This window comes from Vipera berus (assembly GCF_964194415.1).
Source record: "Vipera berus genome assembly, chromosome: Z".
NCBI classification, from domain to species: domain Eukaryota; kingdom Metazoa; phylum Chordata; class Lepidosauria; order Squamata; family Viperidae; genus Vipera; species Vipera berus.
The window spans coordinates 75,718,458-75,737,114 of NC_138205.1; the positions used below are offsets into that span (position 1 = coordinate 75,718,458).

At 36.2% G+C, this 18,657-nt stretch overlaps 1 protein-coding gene across 3 annotated transcripts in view; it reads left to right on the top strand.

Annotated features, from left to right (window-relative positions):
* LRRFIP2 (LRR binding FLII interacting protein 2) overlaps positions 1-18,657 on the top strand; it is a 70,880-nt gene that overhangs the window by 13,869 nt on the left and 38,354 nt on the right. For 2 of the 3 annotated variants that reach the window (XM_081345358.1, XM_081345359.1), the window contains exons 3-11: positions 1,529-1,615; positions 4,060-4,110; positions 7,860-7,913; positions 8,023-8,067; positions 11,414-11,482; positions 13,476-13,538; positions 17,356-17,430; positions 17,990-18,037; positions 18,126-18,170. In XM_081345358.1, coding sequence (XP_081201484.1) covers positions 1,529-1,615; positions 4,060-4,110; positions 7,860-7,913; positions 8,023-8,067; positions 11,414-11,482; positions 13,476-13,538; positions 17,356-17,430; positions 17,990-18,037; positions 18,126-18,170 — 537 coding nt within the window. The remainder of the gene's footprint in view (positions 1-1,528; positions 1,616-4,059; positions 4,111-7,859; positions 7,914-8,022; positions 8,068-11,413; positions 11,483-13,475; positions 13,539-17,355; positions 17,431-17,989; positions 18,038-18,125; positions 18,171-18,657) is intronic. The other variant, XM_081345360.1, reaches the window with a different exon arrangement.

Sequence of the window (18,657 nt, forward strand, 5' to 3'; positions counted from 1 at the left end):
ATCTAGTGCAAAGTTTCAAGTGGGTATTGTATGAGTCATGATATCTACTAGTTAGAGTTAAACAGAGAAAGACCTCATGGCTTGTTAGTGGAATAATTGGTCCGTGTGTGTGTGTGTGTGTGTGTGTATGTGTATGAGCAACTAAATATGAGACACGTGTTATGCAAAGAAATGTAAAACACTTCTTTGTTTCTTACTTTATTTATTATTTAATTATTAGTATATTTATTTATAAAATTTATTGGCTGCCCATCTTACCATAGGGTAACCCTGGGCGTATTCATCTAAGCTAAAACATAAGAAGTTAAGAACAAATGTTAAACCAAAGACACATTGGGGGGAGTGGAATGGGTGGAGGTGGGATCTGTTATTAATCAACCACCTCAATTGCACTGTTCCCCCACTGTTCTCCCCCCCCCAAGTTGATTGGCAAAACCATGTCTTTAAGCCCTTATGAAAAGATAGGGTTGGGGGCAATCTTACATCGGGGTGCAAGATGTTCCAGAGGGCAAGAGCAACAGCAGAGAAGGCCCTCCTCCTGTACCAACCAGCCGGAATAATCGGGCTGACAGGACCCACAGCATGCTTCCTCTGCCGGCATAAGTGGTATGGGCCAATCCCAGTGGGGTGAGATGACCCTCAAGTAACCTGGAGCCATACTATGAAGTGCTCTGAAGGTGATCATCAACCCCTTGAATTGCACCTAGAAGCAGATGGTAACCAATGCAGCTCACGGAGCAGTGGTGTTACAGGGACCATTCTTGGGAGATCCAAAATTACCCATATTGCTACATTCTGCACCAGCTGTAGCATCCGATTGCTCTTCAAGGGTAATTCCATGTAGAGTGCATTACAGTAGTCCAGTCATGAGATGACTAGGGACTGAATAACTGAGTGCAGGGAATCCTGATCCAGGAAAGGCCGTAACTGGCACACAACACGAAGTTGTGCAAAGGGTCTCCTAGCCACAATTGTCACCTGTTCTTCGAACAAGAGTCATGAGTCTAGAAGAACCCCCCAAGTTGCATACTGGGTCTTTCTGGGGCAGTGCCACCCCACCCAGAGTCAAAGATGACAAAGACCCACATCTTGGAGCCCTATGTATTCAAAGCCATTTGGTCTTACCAAAGTTCAGTTGAAGCCTGTTGTCCCTCATCCAGGCCCCTACAACCTCCAGGCACTGTGAAAGGGCAGCCATAGCATCACTTGGATCACCAAGGGTGGAAATATAGAGTTGGGTGTCATCAGCATACAGTATATACAATATGGTGTCAGTTTCATAACAGTTAATGTTACCATCATCTATCTTTACCACAAAACCTAAGCATATTGAAAGTTAGATATTTATTTTGTATTGTTATTGTAAGTATACAGATTTTTCATTCCTTCTTGTCTTCCTCCCTTTTAATATTAACTTTTTCCCTACAATCCTAAAATAGTTGTGGAAAAGTTGATTCCTAACTATTTTGTACTGCATATTGGTGATGTTGGATTTTTTAATTACATCTAAGTATTTTCAATATAACAGGCAGAGGCACGCCTTGCGGCCAAACGCGCAGCCCGAGCAGAAGCAAGGGATATACGCATGAGGGAATTGGAACGCCAACAAAAAGAGGTATGTACCATCAGAATTTTTTTTACTATCTTAAATTTATTAGAGCACACAAATAATAGCCTTCCTTTTTTGTAAAGCAATGTAGAAAGCATTTAAAAGAAAATGTTATTACTAGAGATATTCTTCAACCTTTGGCTATAATGGAGCCTGCCCTCGCAAATGGGGATGATCATTAAGTGAGATAGCCTCACTTGACAATCCCATCGCCTAATCTCCCTGATGGCTTGTTAAACAAACACACATGGATTATTGAACAGAATATGGCATGTCTCATGACTGCAGGAGGCCCTGGGAAGCCTATCACCCAGCTGGGTCTATATAGGAGGCAGACAAGCAGCAAAAAGCTTTGCATACCCTAAAACAGGTAAGTGGGGGAAAGACCCCAACTAGATTGGGGTCCAACATCAAGTTCCAGTGCCAGAGAGACTTCTAAACAAGCCTCTGTTCATGGCTGATGAACCACACTTTTGGACTGGGCCTATGTCCTGCTCATCTGGCGATTGGGAGACTGCAAACAGCCAGCTGTAGCAGGAGCTGGGTCCCAAAAGGAGTCCTACAAGCAGCAAAAAGGTTTCCAAAGAAGATTTCCAAGCTTTTTGCTGCTTTTCTGACTTGCTTTAGCACCTAGCTAGGATTTCTCTAAAGGGAGTTAGACAAGCAGCAAAAGATTTCGAAAGATCTAGGTTCTGCCATGACTGGCCATTTGTAGCATGTTTTGTGCTATAACTGGCTGAAGTCTTTGAGCTGAACTTTTTCTTCAGCTCCTTAATGCAAACAAGCTGCAGAAAGATTTTCTTTGCTTCCTTCCTTCCTTTCTTCTACTCTTCAGCCTGGCAGTCACTCACCAAGGTAAGTAACTTACAGACTTTGTCACCCTGTTTCAGGCATGCAGTAAATTTAGCAAATGGGGTGATTAAAAGAATACAAATCGGAGGGGAATAGTGGAGAGTTTAGTTTAAGCACCTAATGGGGGTAGGAGATAAAGAATAACAAGTTCCCCCAACTTTTTTTCCTGTTTTTTTTATTGAAAACGGGTATGTGTGTGTCTATTAAGGGTGTAAGCCAGAAAGAGGGTTTGGGAAGTTCCTCCTGAAGCTGCCACTTTTACATGGGGGAAGCTGGCTTTTTCAAAATCTAGCAAGAACTAGGAGAGGTCTGCACTCTCCTGACAGCCAGCTGATCAGGTCAGAAAGCTATGAAAGCAGCTGCCATTTTTGCAAGGAATTGTTGGCATGCTGAAAATGGCAGCTGTTTTTAGGAGGCATGGAGAAGCAGGCCCAAGCACTGTGGGGTCCCAGTGAAGTTGGATGGGAGGGGAGAGAGGTGGGAGGGTGCTGTAGCATCCTTGTAGTCAGAAATAAGGGTGAATGATTATGGAGGTGCTGCAGGAGCTGTAACTTCAAAACAAGGTCATATGTAGCTTTTAGGGGCCATGTTGTAATTTCAAATGGCCATTAAGTGAGCAGTTGTATCTCAAGAACTATCTGTATAGATATAGTATATTGAATATGTTACTCTGTAGCAGAGGTGTGCAGTGTTTTCAGTATATATGTTATGTAGGATGCCATATATACTAGTAGATGAATGCCTGTGTGTTTGTGAATACACATATACATGGCATCCCCACTGTGTGATAGAAGAGGACAAAGAGTTTGTACTACAATAATTCTAAGTTGCTATAACAGCCATAAGATTGCAATACCATGGAAGGAAACTCTTTGTGCTAGAGAAATCAAGAGAAGCAAAGACAGTCTGTGCAAGAAGCTACTGGGGATCATGCAGAGTATGGGTTGCTTCTCATGATTTAGAACAGGGGTGTCAAACTGCTGGCCCGTGGGCCGGACGCATCATCTGGAAGCTGTGCCCGCCCCATTGCTGGCAATGGCAAAACCATCCCAATACGAGTTTGACGTGTCTAATTTAGAACAGTGGTTCCCAACCTTTTCTATACCCTGCACCCCTAGAACATTTCTGATATATTTTCGCACCCCTTACAAAAGTTCTAAATAACGTCAACAAATTATGCATATATACTATAATTTTGAAAACCCAAGTTTTCACACCCCCTGGAATATCGTCTTAACACCCCAGGAGGTGCGAGCACCCCTGGTTGGGAACACCTGATTTAGAATAACATTTCTGTATTGTAAAAATAATTTATTCTATTTGTGCAATAAGTATTCAGAATATGGGATAATATATGAGGATTTGTGGTAGTTTTAACAATGGTTTCATTATTACTAATGTATTGGTATTGGAAGTTCTGATCAGTTATAGCTTATTTTGTCCTTGCAGTATTGTATTTAAATAATCTTTAAATTGCTAGGGGAATTCCAGACAGTATTGCAAAATAACCTGTATTTTGTATGCAGAATTATGAAAGATGACATCTATTGTTACTAAAGTATTACCCTTTTAAAATAAAATTTTCTACATTTTTATAGCTTTCTCAGCGTTCTTATGATAGAAAATGGGGACATATTCAGAAGTGGATGGTAGGCCAGGATTGCGTGTTTTGTGGTGCTTTTGTCTTAGCAAACTAATCTGATTGCGGTGTTTATTTCCTAATATTTTAGTATATAAAATTTCATTAATGTGTCTTGGTGAAAACATTTAAAATTCATAAATATATTTACATGAGAAATACATAAACATGCAGATTAATACAAATCTGAATATAAAAGAGTCATCATAATTTGCCTAATCTCCTGTTTAAATTTTAGAATTTTAAGCGCATATACCAGAGAAATGCATTGCCAAAACTATTATTTAGAGTTGTTGGATCAAGTACAAAATTGTATATATCGTCTTAGTAAGGGATAAATGGAGGCCAAAAGGAAGTGACTTTACATTACCACACATCTTTCTTGTGTAAACCTAAGACAAAATAAGCCTGATTTTCTGTGGCTATTCTTTATTTAGAGACTCATTTGGAAGATTACAACAATTTCCCAGTATTATATGCAAGTTAAATTATTTTGTATGCTAATAGAGCCTTCTAAGATGTGAAAAGCTGTGATATAAAGACAATGTCAAATGGCCCAAAGTAAAGACTTTATTTTATGTGGCCTAATAATTGAATCAATGTGATTCTTTACCAGAAAGTCATATATAACTATAAGTAGTTATGTCATCTATATCCTTCATAATTTCACTCTGAATTTTAATGGTAAATGTATTTTATCATCATTTATTTTCATGTTTATATTGTTATCTTTAATTACCGTAGTTTCCGGCGTATAAGACTACTTTTTAACCCATGAAAATCTTCTCAAAAGTCAGGGGTCGTCTTATATGCCGGGTGCTGAAAATTTAGGGACAGGGCTGGCTCGAAAACCTGGAGCGGATCTCCCATTTAGTCTGCGCAGGGAAAGCAGGACCAATTGGAGAAGAAGCTGCAGTCTGTGATTTTTTACAGGCTGGGGTCTGGGCGTCTTTCCTTCTAAAGTTGAAGAGCAGCTGTAGTATATCCCAACTTGAAAGGCAGGTGGGGAAGGCAGCAGCCAGAGCAGCGGCTTAGATCTAAGGACACATTTGACTCAGGAACTGGGCGGGCTGGCTGGAAAATCTGGAGCGGATCTCCCATTTGGTCTTTTTTTTTAAAATCCCATTTATATCCTGCCCTTCTCCGAAGACTCAGGGTGGCTTACAATTTAAAGCACAAATCAATGTGCTTAGCAATAGCCTTTATTCTGTGTATATGCCTGTTTATTAGGGCTTTCACACACCCCCCCCAGCAGCATTATTACAAAGTCAGCTTATTGCCCCCAACAATCTGGGTCCTCATTTTACCTACCTTGGAAGGATGGAAAGCTGAGTCAACCTTGAGCCTGGTGGGATGCGAACCTGCACTAATTGCAGGCAGCTGGTGTTACTTAAGGCTCTGCACAGGGAAAGCTTTAGAGTGAATTAGGAAAATAGGGAACGGTTGCTGGAATTGGGTATGTGTAGTTTAACGAAGAGAAGGGTGAGGGGTGACATGATAGCAGTGATCCAATATCTCAGGGGCTGCCACAAAGCAGAGGGAGCCAAGCTATTCTCCAAAGCACCTGAAAGCAGGACAAGAAGCAATGGATGGAAACTAGTCAAGGAGAGAAGCAACCTAGAACTAAGGAGAAACTTCCTGACAGTTAGAACAATTAACCAGTGGAACAACCTGCCTCCAGAAGTGGTGAATGCTCCAACACTGGAAGTTTTTAAGAAGAGACTGGACAGCCATTTGTCTGAAATGGTATAGGGTTTCCTGCCTTAGCAGGGGGTTGGACTAGATGACCTCCAAGGTCCCCTCCAACTACTACTACTTCTTCTTCTTCTTCTTCTTCTTCTTCTTCTTCTTCTTCTTCTTCTTCTTCTTCTTCTTCTTCTTCTTATTATTATTATTATTATTATTATTATTATTATTATTATTATTATTATTATTATTATTATGTTTAATCCACTTGCACTGTTTTATGTTTACATGTTTGATAGCAAACAGCCTTATGTTTATAAGTGACAGTTTTCCTACTAAGCACCTGCATGTCATAAGCATTTGAATTAAAATTACCATATTAAAATCAAATCTGATGTTTTTTAATTTTTATTTGGTGTGCGTTGGAAGAGGGGTAGTCTTATACGGCGAGTATAGCCCAAACCCTATAATTTAACAGGAAATGTAGGGGGTCGTCTTATACGCCCATTCGTCTTATGCGCCGGAAAATACGGTATTCAAAAGTAATACTCCTTAGAAGAGGAGTCACACATAGGTAAAATAAATATTCTAAATTATAAAATATCTGACATTTATAATTAATGTCATGATTATATTGGATAAAATATATTGTTTATACTATATGATGCAAATAATAGCAATGGTTTTCTAATACTATTTTGTTTTTAGTTTTCTAATTTTATTGTGTCACAGTTCTAACACAACTGTTGAGTATTTTCTTACTATTTATGTAGCAAGTACATGAGATAGCTGTAATCGGGTAGGTAGATTGCAGCTTTCTGAATCTGTTGTGATTATGATGATTGAAAAATTAAAACTTCTTGGTATTCTAAATAGGAAACACATATATAAGGTCTGAAATATTTCACAGTTTAAAAAAGCAACAACTCTCCCTTAGGTCTATAGCCTATTTCGTGAAAAGTTATTTATCTCTGATTTGACTCAAATCCAGCATCTTTTAATCTAAAAACTATACATAAGTACTATACTGATTTCTTTAATTATAATTTTAAGAGAAAGAACCTTTATAGAGACAAATAATTCTATGCTTGAAAATTGCTTCCAAAGAGTATATAGAGAAATGCATTGCTAAAACTATTATTTGTATTTAAATAAAATTCTATATAGATAATGTTTCCCATAAATGCATCCTTCTGATGCTTTAAAAATTATAGTTCAATAACAATTTAGGAAGATCTCTACAAGTTATACCCAAAACTTTCATGGGCTGAAAATTATATGCTTCTAATCTATTTTATTATAGAGCTGGTTATATACTTAGTGTAGACATTTTAAAATGTCAATTTTCATGTTAGTTATTGAGCCATGTGCTATTCCTCTGGATATAGCTATCAAACTTTGTAATCCATGTATGTTTTCATAAGGCACTTATCTATATCTGTATAATATTTATTTTGTTTACTGCTAGTTGTCAAATATTTTCATCTGTTCATACAACTCAGCATAGTACTTCATCAGAAGAACAGATTAGAATGGTTAATTTAATGCTTTAATTAAAATATTTTATGATTAATCAAATAGAATTTTTGCAGATACATTACTACTACAAGGGCTAATAAAACATAAAAAGCTAAAAAACATTTTAAAACAGCAATTGTTAATTCTCTAACAGAAAAAAATAACACATGTGCTTAATCAGTGAACAAATATTCCTTTTTATGTTTGACCAATATTTTTATTATTTGTAAAGTAATGCATGTTTAAATTATAAATCTAAAATATTATTTATTTATTTATTTTATTGAATTTATATACCGCCCTTTCCCGAAGGACTCAGGGCGGTTTATATTTAAGCCATTAAATTAAAATTAATATAATGGATTGTTATAATATATTGAGAAATAATTTGATAAAGTAATGTTAGGTTGTAAGTTAAAGCTTGTAATGCACATTTGTATGAAAACCAGCTTCAATTATTTTAGTAACCTCTTCCATTTTAAAATAATTTTCTTGGTTCAATTATTATTCTTTCATTTTTTTAAAAAAAATAATATCTGATGTTTCCCTTCTTAGGAAAATTCTGAAAAGGCTAGCCATTCATACCGGTCCAGCCGGCAATCATACCTGGTTTGTACTAAAGCTAGACATATTTTAAGCATAAATTCAGTCTTACTTTATCTGTTTTTGATTTTCCTTTTTATGAATGTTGCTTCATTATTTAATTTTTTTTGATTAGGGAGCTGGTGATTTGGTATCCTCTCAAAACACTGGTAGTCACAGGGTTAGTATTAAAATTTATTTCAGTAAAAATAATGCAGCATTTGTTTTTGACAAATATAGTTTAGAATTTGAGTATACTATGAGATTATTAACACATTTGAAATTCTAGTTATTACGCAACACAGAACTGAATATATAATGAAATTTTTTAAAAAAATCGAAGATAATTCTTTAAATAGAAGAATGTAATTTCCTAGAATGTTAACGTTAAAAAATATATAGATTGAAGATTTTCTCCGCACCATATGTCTTGCATGATTTTTAAATTTCTATGGGTTATATACTGAGCTGCATTTGAAGTGGAGTTGGAAGAATATTGCTTAAAGTAATTTTAGTTAGCATAAATGCAGTTCTGTAGCTAAAGGATATCAAAAAAATTAAGGAGTAGGGGATAAGTTAATGAAATATTCTCATTTTTAATAATAAACTGAATTATTATGACTACATTGGGGCCTTTGTACTGTAATTCACATTTTACATTAAACCATAATGTGGTATGTTTGATTTTGACTTAGAATATTGTATGAATTATAGTTTGTAAACTATAGCTTACAACTTAATATGTATGAACCCATTACATTAGTTAACAACCATGGGTATTCATACCATGGTTTGGCTTAATATGTAAACTAGAGCTATGCTTAAAAAGAGGTGCTTTGCAAAATATATTAACATGAATAAAGTATACCTATAAAAATACATTCTTCTGAGGCTTTGTCTACACACAGAGACAATATTAATACAGTGAGGGGAAAAATATTTGATCCACTGCTGATTATGTACGTTTGCCCACTGACAAAGAAATGATCAGTCTACAATTTTAATGGTAGGTTTATTTTAACAGTGAGAGACAGAATAACAACAACAAAAATACGGAAAATCACATCAAATAAGTATTTGATCCCCTATCAATCAGCAAGATTTCTAGCTCCGAGGTGTCTTTTATACAGGTAACGAGCTGAGATTAGGAGCACTCTCTTAAAGGGAGTGCTCCTAATCTCAGCTTGTTACCTATATAAAAGACACCTGTCTCCAGAAGCAATCAATCAATCAATCAATCAGATTCCAAACTCTCCACTGTGGCCAAGATCAAAGACCTGTCCAAGGATGTTAGGGACAAGATTGTAGACCAACGCAAGGCTGGAATGGGCTACAAGACTATCGCCAAGCAGCTTGTTGAGAAGGTTACAACAATTGGTGCCACTGATCGCAAATGGAAGAAACATAAAATAACTGTCAATCTCCCTCGATCTGGGGCTCCATGCAAGAGCTCACCTCACCTGAGACCAAAATCAAATTCTTTGGCATCAACTCAACTCTGTGTTTGTAGGAGGAGGAATGCTGCCTTTGACCCCAAGAATACCATTCCCACCATCAGACATGGAGGTGGAAACATTATGCTTTGGGGGTGTTTTTCTGCTAAGGGGACAGGACAACTTCACCACATCAAAGGGACGATGGATGGAGCCATGTATCGTCAAATCTTGGGTGAGAACTTCCTTCCCTCAGCCAGGGCATTGAAAATGGGTTGTGGATGGGTATTCCAGCATGACAATCACCCAAAGCACATGGCCAAGGAAACAAAGGAGTGGATCAAGAAGAAGCACATTAAGGAGGGGCCTAGCAGTCTCCAGATCTTAATACCAAAGAAAATCTGTGGAGGGAGCTGAAGGTTTATGCTGCCAAATGTCAGCCTCAAAACCTTAATGACTTGGAGAGGATCTGCAAAGAGGAGTGGGACAAAATCCCTCCTGAGATGTGTGCAAACCTGGTGGCCAACTACAAGAAATGTCTGACCCCTGTGATTTCCAACAAGAATTTTGCCACCAAGTACTAAGACATGTTTTGCGAAAGATCAAATAATTATTTCACTCATTAAAATGCAAATCAATGTGTAACTTTATTGAAATGCGTTTTTCCGGATTTTTTGTTGTTATACTGTCACTGTTAAAATAAATCTACAATTACAATTATAGACTGATCATTTCTTTGTCAGTGGGCAAGCGTACAAAATCAGCAGGGGATCAAATATTTTTTCCCTCACTGTAGCTTGGAATAATTTTCAATACAACTGTAAAAGCTTTCACAAGGATGTATCTATGCAGAAGGGGTTCTTTATCCTAACATGCTTTGCAAATCACCTCTATTAAATGCTTTACAAAGCCAAATAGTGAATTTGTAATCCTTTAATAAGAGAAAGAAAAACTCTGGTTAAAGGGGCTCATCATGAAAATATTCTATGAATTGGAAAGTGAATTGTAATTTTTAATTAAGACTTTTTGGATAAATTAAAATAGTATATTGTTATAGTAGATAGAGACAATAATTCTGTATGCATTTTTTATAATTAATTCCTTTTGAACTTATTAAAAACTTAATTCTCAATAGATAATTTTTCCAGATGTTGGAGTTCCTTATAATGGATCATGCTGTGAAGGGCTAATGAGAATGGAAATTTTTAAAAAATGAAAGTCATCAACTTTCCTGTATAAGATATAAAACTGTATGCAAGGTTAATATATTAATTTAAAGCAAGTTAGTTTTGGCAATAACTCCTATACAGAGAAAGGTGGGGAACTGACTAGTAGTTGTAACTGTCAAAAACAAATGCTGGAAACATCAAAGATGTAAGAAATTTGATTATCTGTGTTCTTATGTGGCCCTAAAACTCTCAAGTATATGTTTTTAAAACAAAATACATCTATTATTTAATTAAATCATTTCATAATTTCCAGCTAAAGAGATAAGGAGTTGCATATGTCCTTTACATGTTCTCTCCTCAACAAACTAAGGGATTATCCTTAAATAGCTTCCCTTCATCCCACCTGGATTCCATTTCTCTGGGCACTCAGCTGGTTCAAGTCCAGGCCACACTGAAAGTTTAGGAAATTTGTACAAGTCTAAATAGAGAAATCCAACAGCAACTCTTCCTATTGTCCTTAGCTTTCCCTTCAGTCCATCATCACAATCATCCTTCTCCTACAGCCACGCCTTCATCAGGGGAGTTTTTAAGTTAGCAGAACTTAAGTCTGAAACTACTCTTTCCCTGCTGATGAGCCCTGTTTTGAAGGAGATAGGTATTTTCCTTTCACCACATAAACTTTGAAGTAAATGTTAATCTTGTAATATTAATTTGTTTAAACTTCCAAAGAAAAGATTAGTATGGAAATGCATTATTTTGGAAAATATGGGAGTTAAAATGAGGAGAATTGAAATCATGAGCATAATGCTTTAGGTTAACATAAAACTGCTTAAAAGATTGTTTAGAATTACAAGGAATAGAGAATTTTGTTCTGTAATGAAATCAATTTTTGAGATTCATAATTTTTCGTAACTTTGTTCTTAAGAGCCTTTCCTTGGATGTCAGTGAGCCCCCCAGGAATAGATCAAGTAAATCCAGGAAAAGAGATCTAGTGGTTTGTATTCCAAATCAGCATGATGTGGTTTGGTCATATAACCCTGTTATGCACTAATAATAATGACATAATATTTTAATAAAATTTTCATTGTATGAACTGTGTGCACATGAGAGAGAAAAAACAGAATTTAAAATTATTGACTTTAAAACCAGTGGTTATTGCATGAGATATGGAGATATTGATTAATCTAACTAAGTCACTAAAAAAAGGAAATAGGTATGGACTTAATTTTTTGCTCATACACAATGTTGTCTTTGAAATATTAGTGTCCATACAATATCTGTAAAGTTGAATTATGGTGTGTGCATGTAATGTAAACTATACATATGCAAAAATAAGAATTTTTTATCTATTTACTATTTCTAATGGATTGTAGGTGGTGACACCTCCTTCCCCAGGCCTTCCTGCACTTGTGCACATGTCCATGTGCAAACATGCACATACAGAAACAGGCATCCCATACCTTCTATTTGGGTCTTGCTGCCCTTGCACTCTGCATCCCTCTTCCTGGCCTTCCTGTAACCCATACACATGCATATGCCCTTATTCCCGGGCCTCCAAGCATGAACCCAGAGACACACACTGCACCCATGCCTCCAAGCATGAACACACAGACACACACTGCACTCATGGGTTTTCTTGCACTTACATCCAGTCTGTGCCCTCTTTTCCCAGCCTTCCTGCACTCCATACATTCACATCCATCCATCCGTATCTTCTTCCCTGTACACATACACAGGCATGCATCATGGTTCTTCTTTCCCTTGCTTCCCTGTACTTGCATGCACATAACCCTCATACTGTTTTCCCACCTCTCTGCACTCTCACACCCAGAGATGCATCCTACACTCTCTTTCTGGCCTTCTTAGCACTCTCCCCACCTACCTGGCCTCCCTCATCTTCCTGTGGAACTCCTGCACTTTTTCCCTGGGACTTCCTTTATTTCTTGCTTATATATAATTTAAGTTACAATATCACAATGAACAGAAAAATTAAATCTCTAAAGTACTTTGAAATATTTCAGAGTCATTCAGTCATAATTGTTTCTTCGAGGCAAATCACCGTTTCAATTCATAAATCTGCATCAAAGGAGTGATTTAATCAGGCTTTGTCAAATTGAAACAAAATTCAGATCTTCACAGAGCCCTAGAAAATCACCCAGCAGCATCTTCAGTTTTTAAAATCTTGATGTTAGCATCCTTCATCTGTGTTTGCTCTTCTGTGCAAAGACATAATAAATATATAACTCTTAAACAATTTCTTCTGTTTTGCAACAGTTGGGCAAGACAGTTGGTATTTCCGGAAGTAAAAGAATTTTGTATGTCAGGAATCACAAGAGTACTAGAAAACCTAACTTGATGAGAAAGTTAACATTTGACAGATTTCTAGCAATACTTATACGCATTCTCTTCCTTCTGATATATCTTTCCTGCTTTGATGAGGATGCAGGTTTTTTGCTGTGAGAGATTATAAAGTTCTGGCTAGAATAGTTGCATTTCTGGAACAACTGCCTTATGTTTTACATCCAATATGAAATTGTGTATGTGTATTTTAATAGAATTCATTGCCAAATATAATGTGGGTTGGCAAGCTTTTCTGCATACGTTTTGTGCATATCTTCAAAACCAGTTCTACTAAGATTTTTCTATGTATCATGAGCTATCTTGATAGACACCTATAATTTCTGCAAACTTGCAACTTTAAATGTAACTATTAAATGTTTGTCAGTATATTATTATTATTATTATTATTATTATTATTATTATTATTATTATTATTATTATTATTATTAACCCAAAGGGAAAAATATAACAATTCATTATGTTAATTAACTTGATTTGTTCTTTTGTGTTTGCTTATAAATATTTCTTTTTCAGATGGCCATGTTGTAATTTAAAATTCGTTATATGGATAACACCTATATTGATAATTATTTATGTGGATGACAATGGCAGTATGTTCATAATTGTAACTTTTATAATTTTTACAGAGCCATGTTTACAGTGATTCTTATGGTGGGAAGAAGTCTTCTAGCTCTCGTAAAGATCTGTTGGTTAGTGTTCTCAGTTGGGATTTGTTACCTCTTAATGGTTTTTTTATATAATGTATCCCATTTGCTTTATTTTTAACATATCTCAGTAAAGGATATAGTTAACTTAAAAACCAGGAATAATCTGTAAGTCACAACCTAGGGCTGTGCAGTGGTTTTGGAATCAAAGAGGAAAAGAGTGGAGGCAATGGAAACATGGCATCTATATTGACTATACAGGTGAAACTCGAAAAATTAGAATATCTTGCAAAAGTTCATTTATTTCAGTAATGCAACTTAAAAGGGGAAACTAATATATGAGATAGACTCATTACATGCAAAGCAAGATAGTTCAAGCCGTTATTTGTCATAATTGTGATGATTATGGCGTACAGCTCATGAAAACCCCAAATCCACAATGTCAGAAAATTAGAATATTACATGCAATCAATAAAACAAGGAGTGTACATAGAACAATATCGGACCTCTGAAAAGTATAAGCATGCATATGTACTCAGTACTTGGTTTGGGCCCCTTTTGCAGCAATTACTGCCTCAATGCAGCGTGGCATGGAAGCTATCAGCCTGTGGCACTGCTGAGGTATTATGGAAGACCAGGATGCTTCAATAGCGGCCTTCAGCTCTTCTGCATTGTTCGGTCTCATGTCTCTCATCTTTCTCTTGGCAATGCCCCATAGATTCTCTATGGGGTTCAGGTCAGGCGAGTTTGCTGGCCAATCAAGCACAGTAATCCCACGGTCATTGAACCAGGTTTTGGTGCTTTTGGCAGTGTGGGCAGGTGCCAAGTCCTGCTGGAAAATGAAGTCAGCATCCCCATAAAGCTCATCTGCGGAAGGAAGCATGAAGTGCTCCAAAATCTCCTGGTAGACATGGCTCCCCAAATCAACACAGACTGTGGAAACTTCACACTGGACTTCAGGCATCTTGCAGTGTGTGCCTCTCCATTCTTCCTTCAGACTCTGGGTCCTTGGTTTCCAAATGAGATGCAAAAGTTGCCCTCATCAGAAAAGAGGACTTTGGACCACTGAGCAACAGACAGGTCTGTTTTTCTTTAGCCCAGGTAAGACGCTTCTGACGTTGTTTGTTGTTATGACATTTGAAGCCCATGTCCAGGATCCATCTGTGTGTGGTGGCTCTTGATGCACTGACTCCAGCCTCAGTCCACTCCTTGTGAAAGTCCCCAACACTTTTGAATGGCCTTTTCCTGACAATCCTCTCCAGGCTGCGGTCATCCCTGCTGCTTGTGCACCTTTTTCTTCCACACTTTTCCCTTCCATATAACTTTCTATTAATGTGCTTTGATACAGAACTTTGGGAACATCCAACTTCTTTTGCAATTACCTTTTGAGGCTTTCCCTCCTTATGGAGGGTGTCAATGATGGTTTTCTGCACAACTGTCAGGTCAGCAGTCTTCCCCATGATTGTGATTCCTACTGAACCAGACTGAGAGACCATTTAAAGGCTCAGGAACCTTTTGCAGGTGTTATGGTTTAATTAGCTGATTAGAATGGGACACTTTGAGCCTAGAATATTGCACCTTTTCACAATATTCTAATTTTCTGAGATTGTGGATTTGGGGTTTTCATGAGCTGTAAGCCATAATCATCACAATTATGACAAATCACGGCTTGAACTATCTTGCTTTGCATGTAATGAGTCTTTTTCATATATTAGTTTCCCCTTTTAAGTTGCATTACTGAAATAAATGAACTTTTGCAAGATATTCTAATTTTTCAAGTTTCACTCAATAAAACAGTTGTATCTTTCCCAGTATTGCCCTCTATAGTTGCAAAATGGTTTTAAGAAAAAGTATATTTGAATAAAGGAATTGTCCAACAGTACTGCAAGCATGCCTGTACATGCTCAGAAGGATGTTTTCCCTTTGAATGCGAAGTGCTGCATAACCATGCTATTGTAAAGATAGTAGCAGCTTCAAGGCACTACTATAGAGGAAAACCCCTCTATGCTAAAGTGAATAAAACTGCAGTTTATGAGCTGGATGCTTACATGCTATCAAAATAACACTAAGATTTGTCCTAGCCCAGCCTCCAAAAAAGATATTTTTCTGAACGCAAAGAAGAGTTTGTTTCCCTTTCCCTGACACATAAAGGTCTCAATAGGACGTTAGGGAATCCCCTTTCTAGGTTTTAATACTTAGGTTTACATAAATAGAAACACTTTCTAAAGTATTATTTGCCAAAATAATGATAACTTATAGAAATAATATGAAATATGTATGATGCTCATGTTATCATGCTGAATCCTGACCTAAAGCTTTTTGGAAGTCAGAGCAGTTCTTATAAAACCAATGTACCTTTAAGTTAGTGTTTCTCTATCTTTCTCTAAAACCCATATTTTGTTTTAGTTACAACTTTTATTATATTCAAAGATAAATGTATTATACTAGATAGATGGGAAGTTCCAGGACATAAATTATTGGTCAAAACCATTTAACCAGCCCAAGTGGGTGAAGAATAGAATCAGCAAAGCAGAAATGTCTAGAGCAGGGGTGTCAAATTCGCAAGTCATGTGAAGTGTCGCGATGTATTGCGACTTTTTTCCCATTGCCAGCAATGGGGTGGGCGCGGTTTTTCCATGACGCATCTGGCCTGTGGGCCAACAGTTTGATACTCCTGATCTAGAGCTTCCAATCCTCTTTTAAGAAAGATGACAGTAAGAAAACTCTCAAGCTATGTGCTGCTACTTCAGATGGAATATGATTCTATCTAGGTCAAGACACTCACCTGGTTCTCAAACGTAGAACCCATACATCCACAGGTTTCACCCTATTGGTTTTCTGGTTACAAATTCTCTTCCAACTCATTAATGTCCAGTCCTACCTTTAGTAATAGTTGTTGTTTTATTTATTGTGTGCTTGTCCCATTTAGTCTATAATTTTAGTTTTAATATTTTAGTTCTCTTTTATCACTTATACATTTCAACGGAGTTATTGAAGTAGATGTAATTTTCCTTGTTTGAATTTTATGCTGCTCTATAAAAAAAACCCTCACTGTTAGGAAAATCACAATTTGAAACCATTATTGGTCCTGGTAAAATGTTGATTCCTCCATTCCAACTTTGTTGCCTTGTTTCTAGTATGTGATTGCTGCTCTGAGTTTTTTCTGAAATGTTGTAAATTTTGATGTTGAACCATGAAAATAAATATTGTTTCTCACTGTATATTTTAAATCATCATAGAAATTTTTTTTATTAAGCCTCTCAATAGTAAGTGTTTGACATTCCACCAGAGCACAGTTTATATAAGGTAAAATATTTGACTAGAAATAAATATCTGTTAACACCTTAATGAATTATTGCAACAAAGCTTACATACTTTGATATTTTAAAGAACATTAGTGAACAATTTCAGATCTTTTAAGTTTGTGGAATTTGGTTGTTCACATATGGTAATTGATTAAATCTGAGAAGTTATCTATACAGTAGGATGAAAATATTAATTTTCTCAAACCTTCCAACTACAATAGTAAATTTAATTCATTACATTGTGAAGTTAGCAGATATGGTATATTTGTAACAGTTGCAGGATTCTGTATAATAAGAGAAAATGTCTTATTTAGTAGGTATAACCAGATAATCCTGTCATGCATATAAAAAGGTAGACAGAAAGTTTGAGCTTTTATATGAAAAGATTGCATCACATGTAATATAATACCTTCAGCTGAATCAACTGAAATTGTTGAATGTACTAAAGCACTTCGGAGCCTCATAATATATTTTGAATACTAAAGGTAATATCATTATTTGCAGCCTCTCGTGAGTTAGTGTTTCAGTATCTTTTATACTCTTGTCATTTTAAACAGAGTGGATTTTATCATGACCATCGAAATTACAGCACTCTTAAACATAGCAAAGCACTTCCTTCTTATCAGCCTCGGGTGTGTTGCTTTTTTTTTTTTTGGTATGAATTATTTTGCTGAATACCTTTTTTTCTTTAGTAAAGCATAAAAGCATGAGAATTAGCACAAAAGCTTTGCTTCATTTGAGTGTCATTTGAATTAACAATTGGCCAAGGATCCAGTGAAGGTTTTTTTGGTCCTATATTAGTTGATGAAGCATGAATCAAGTTAGAATTAGAAGTAGAGCTAGGGTTCAGGAATTTAGATTTCTTTTCACTTTTTGACATGTAACTTCCTGATTTAAATTTGCCAGTATGTTAACAATAGATCTGACACATTTTAATATTATAGGCAATCATTCTAAAGAGGTTTGTTCTGAAAGATAGGACCACTGTCAGGTTATGGATGGCAGTTTTTTTTAATTAAATATCTAATGGAATGTATAATCTATTATTGCCAGCTTTGGGCTGTATACGCACTGTTTCTGTTCTATCATTTTATGACAATACTCACACTGTTCCTTATGTGCATGTTTGATGTACAATGTGCATCATTTATTCAGCATTCACTATAATTCAGTGCCTTATTCTTCTCACAGTCATCATCTCTATACAATGAACCTCTGGCAACAACTAAGAATTACAGGGTTAGTAAAATGTAACATGATAGACAATGTTTAGGTATTACAAAATTTATGTATCCTGGAAATCTAAAAAAAGTACTCTGTTCTATAGGCTTCCTCAGATGTAAACACTGGTTTGATAAGAAGTACCAGTTTGGTTCGTATGTAGATCTGCATGTGACTTTAGCCTGCTTTCTGAGCATACTGTTCCCTGACAGCATTGTGTATCATTATTTTGTAAATATTTAGATTAACTTTGCAAAAATATAAGAATGGAGAATATCAGAAAACTATTTTGAGAAGAAACAAAGTGTATGTAAACCGTGGGCTCTTAAAACTGTAGGGATTTTCTTAAATGAAGACATGCTATGCTTCATGCCTTTCTGAAAATATGAAGCTAATGATAATAAACATGCACTTTATTCTTAACTGCTTTTGTACATTTGAAGGTTCACTATTCTTTCTTGTTGAGCTGTGAGTTGTATTGAAACTACATATCAAAGTAGTTTTGCAAGACTGCCTGGCAACTCCTTTATCTCTCGGGACTCTTCAGAAAACTAAGTTTAGGCAGATATTAATGTGGAATCATACAATATTTCATCAATAATCATGTTATTCACACTGGATTCTTTGCCCTAAAAAGA